At 52.8% G+C, this 3,875-nt stretch overlaps 1 protein-coding gene across 1 annotated transcript; it reads right to left on the bottom strand.

Moving 5' to 3' along the window:
- Positions 1-1,798: 1,798 nt before the first annotated feature.
- LOC135530029 (cohesin subunit SA-2-like) lies at positions 1,799-3,003 on the bottom strand (the record flags this gene model as incomplete). Its single annotated transcript, XM_064958426.1, has 4 exons — positions 1,799-1,950; positions 2,065-2,269; positions 2,465-2,638; positions 2,869-3,003. Coding segments are annotated over 4 exons (666 nt in total), but the record flags the coding sequence as incomplete, so codon positions are not given.
- Between the last annotated feature and the right edge of the window lie 872 nt (positions 3,004-3,875).

The raw sequence follows: 3,875 nt of genomic DNA, 5'->3' as shown, positions 1-3,875 counted from the left end.
ACACCACAGAAGAGACAGCTAGTATAGTTACCAAGACAACCAAACACCACAGAAGAGACAGCTAGTATAGTTACCAAGACAACCAAACACCACAGAAGAGACAGCTAGTATAGTTACCACAGAAGAGACAGCTAGTGTAGTTACCAAGTCAACCAAACACCACAGAAGAGACAGCTAGTATAGTTATCAAGACAACTAAACACCACAGAAGAGACAGCTAGTATAGTTACCAAGACAACCAAACACCACAGAAGAGACAGCTGGTATAGTTACCAAGACAACCAAACACCACAGAAGAGACAGCTGGTATAGTTATAATTAGTGAAATGTTGTAGTAGTAGGAGCCGGCAGATGGAAGCCCAGTGGGACATAGTGTTATGTAAGCCAGGACACAGACATTGATGCCAGCTCAGCCACAGGGCCTAGTATGAATGTATGTATGTATGTATGTATGTATGCGCGTGCCTGTCCGTTCCTCCCCCCGCGACCGCCCCTCTGAACTGACTACTTATGCTCCTCAGGCATGTCTTCACGTATCCTCTTCTCTAAATTGGAACACCTCTTGTTAGGCTGCTGAAAGTGGGTAATGTGAGTGCTTTATGAAGCAGGTTCTCAGAAGCAACAATATTAGCCAACACTAAAGAAAATGTGAGCCAAACTACCCCCAACCCATGAGGAGCCTAACCCTTACCCCCAACCCAGGGGGAGCCTTACCCCCAACCCAGGGGGAGCCTTACCCCCAACCCAGGGGGAGCCTTACCCCCAACCCAGGGGGAGCCTTACCCCCAACCCAGGGGGAGCCTTACCCCCAACCCAGGGGGAGCCTTACCCCCAACCCAGGAGGAGCCTACCATCAACCCAGGGGGAGCCTTACCACCAACCCAGGGGGAGCCTTACCACCAACCCAGGGGAGCCTTACCACCAACCCAGGGAGCCTTACCACCAACCCAGGGGAGCCTTACCACCAACCCAGGGGGAGCCTTACCACCAACCCAGGGGGAGCCTAACCCTTACCACCAACCCAGGGGAGCCTTAACACCAACCCAGGGGGAGCCTTAACACCAACCCAGGGGAGCCTTACCACCAACCCAGGGGGAGCCTTACCACCAACCCAGGGGGAGCCTTAACACCAACCCAGGGGGAGCCTTAACACCAACCCAGGGGGAGCCTTACCCCCAACCCAGGGGGAGCCTTACCCCCAACCCAGGGGGAGCCTTACCACCAACCCAGGGGGAGCCTTACCACCAACCCAGGAGGACCCTTACCACCAACCCAGGAGGAGCCTAACCCTTACCACCAACCCAGGAGGAGCCTTACCACCAACCCAGGAGGAGCCTTACCACCAACCCAGGAGGAGCCTTACCACCAACCCAGGAGCCTTACCCCCAACCCAGGGGGAGCCTAACCCTTACCACCAACCCAGGAGCCTTACCACCAACCCAGGAGGAGCCTTACCACCAACCCAGGAGGAGCCTAACCCTTACCACCAACCCAGGAGGAGCCTTACCACCAACCCAGGAGGAGCCTAACCCTTACCACCAACCCAGGAGGAGCCTAACCCTTACCACCAACCCAGGAGGAGCCTAACCCTTACCACCAACCCAGGAGGAGCCTTACCACCAACCCAGGAGGAGCATTACCACCAACCCAGGAGGAGCCTTACCACCAACCCAGGAGGAGCCTTACCACTAACCCAGGAGGAGCCTTACCACTAACCCAGGAGGAGCCTTACCACTAACCCAGGAGGAGCCTTACCACCAACCCAGGAGGAGCCTAACACTGACCTCATCCCTCTCACCTCTTTGCGTTTCTGCAGCAGTAGCTCCAGCCGGTCATTGGCTCTCTTAGCGACCATCTTGTTTCTCTCTGTCTCGTACTGCCGCTGTGTGTTGTCCATGTTGATGCTCAGGTTCAGAGCTACATTCACCAGGGCTGTCATCAGCTTCATAGCTACACACACACACACACAGTTACTCAGCGTACCCGTGTGCCCAGGGAAGATGGAAATAAACAACCAATACAGACAGACATATCCCCCGACCACACCCATTCTCTCTCCCTTACCTGCCAGTGTGCTGGTGTGCCTGAAGGCTCGGACCTGTGAGTCCGACAGTCCGGTGAGGAGCGATATGACCGTGTCCATGAGGTACTCATCATAGATGATGCTGTACTGACACTGTCTAACCAAGACAGCAATGAACTCACAGAAACTACCCTTAAACTTCTTCCACAGTGGACCTGCCATGGTCAGAGGGTAGTCACCGCTGTCCTATAGAGGGGGAGGAGGAGGAGGGTGGAGAGAGAGAGAAGGTTTATGGGAGTTATGGCTTCACTATTGCATGCAACTCAAAGAGAGGGTAATGACATTTAAAACTGAAGCAATCAGCTGGTACATTTCAGGTGACAAGACTAAACTTCAACCCAGAGTGATGCCCCTACCACGTCTCACACACACAAAACCTACCTCGTCAAACTCCTCTGTCATCCTCCTGATGATCTCAGAGTTCTGCATGTTTCGGAACATCTCTCCACTGACCACTCCTTTACAGCCAGAACACTGGATGAAGAAGTTGATCAGGTCCAGCAGAGCCATGTCCCTGTCGGTTTTATATGCCTCAATCCAGTCATCCACCACAGACTGGAGCCAGGACAAACAGCAGAGATAGACAATATATAACTAAAACAGTCCCAGAGGTTCAACTCCAATAAAGCTGATCTGGTCATTAGATAATCAAATAAACGATTGGCCTGTTAAAGGGCCTAGCCAGTTCTGTGTGTAGGCTCTCATTCATTGTCATTCATTCATACATTGTCATTCATTCATACATTGTCATACATACATACACACATACACACACACACACAAACCTGCATGGCGCTCTTGCCCATCTTGACAACCTCAAACAGCATTAGGTTCTCCATGCCATTCTCCTGGTAGTGGCCGTTCATCCTCCCTGCTCCTTTACCCTTCTCTCCTGTCACCTTCTTCCCCTTCTTACCCCCCTGGGATGGGAGGGAGGGAAATCAATAAAGGGTTAAACAGCATAATGCTTACTAATATGGCCAGAGACAGTAGCTTGGGGAAGAGGGTTCTAATACTATGCAGTAGAGCGTGGGGAAGAGGGCTCTAATACTGTGCAGTAGAGCGTGGGGAAGAGGGCTCTAATACTGTGCTGTAGAGCGTGGGGAAGAGGGCTCTAATACTGTGCTGTAGAGCGTGGGGAAGAGGGCTCTAATACTGTGCTGTAGAGCGTGGGGAAGAGGGCTGCAATACTGTGCTGTAGAGCGTGGGGAAGAGGGCTGCAATACTGTGCTGTAGAGCGTGGGGAAGAGGGCTGCAATACTGTGCTGTAGAGCGTGGGGAAGAGGGCTCTAATACTATGCTGTAGAGCGTGGGGAAGAGGGCTCTAATACTGTGCTGTAGAGCGTGGGGAAGAGGGCTCTAATACTGTGCTGTAGAGCGTGGGGAAGAGGGCTCTAATACTGTGCTGTAGAGCGTGGGGAAGAGGGCTCTAATACTGTGCTGTAGAGCGTGGGGAAGAGGGCTCTAATACTGTGCTGTAGAGCGTGGGAAGAGGGCTCTAATACTGTGCTGTAGAGCGTGGGGAAGAGGGCTCTAATACTGTGCTGTAGAGCGTGGGGAAGAGGGCTCTAATACTGTGCTGTAGAGGCGTGGGGAAGAGGGCTCTAATACTGTGCTGTAGAGCGTGGGGAAGAGGGCTCTAATACTGTGCTGTAGAGCGTGGGGAAGAGGGCTCTAATACTGTGCTGTAGAGCGTGGGAAGAGGGCTCTAATACTGTGCTGTAGAGCGTGGGGAAGAGGGCTCTAATACTGTGCTGTAGAGCGTGGGGAAGAGGGCTCTAATACTGTGCTG

This window comes from Oncorhynchus masou, unplaced genomic scaffold (genome assembly GCF_036934945.1).
Source record: "Oncorhynchus masou masou isolate Uvic2021 unplaced genomic scaffold, UVic_Omas_1.1 unplaced_scaffold_12382, whole genome shotgun sequence".
Taxonomy (NCBI): domain Eukaryota; kingdom Metazoa; phylum Chordata; class Actinopteri; order Salmoniformes; family Salmonidae; genus Oncorhynchus; species Oncorhynchus masou.
This window is presented reverse-complemented; position numbering and strand designations above follow the sequence as displayed.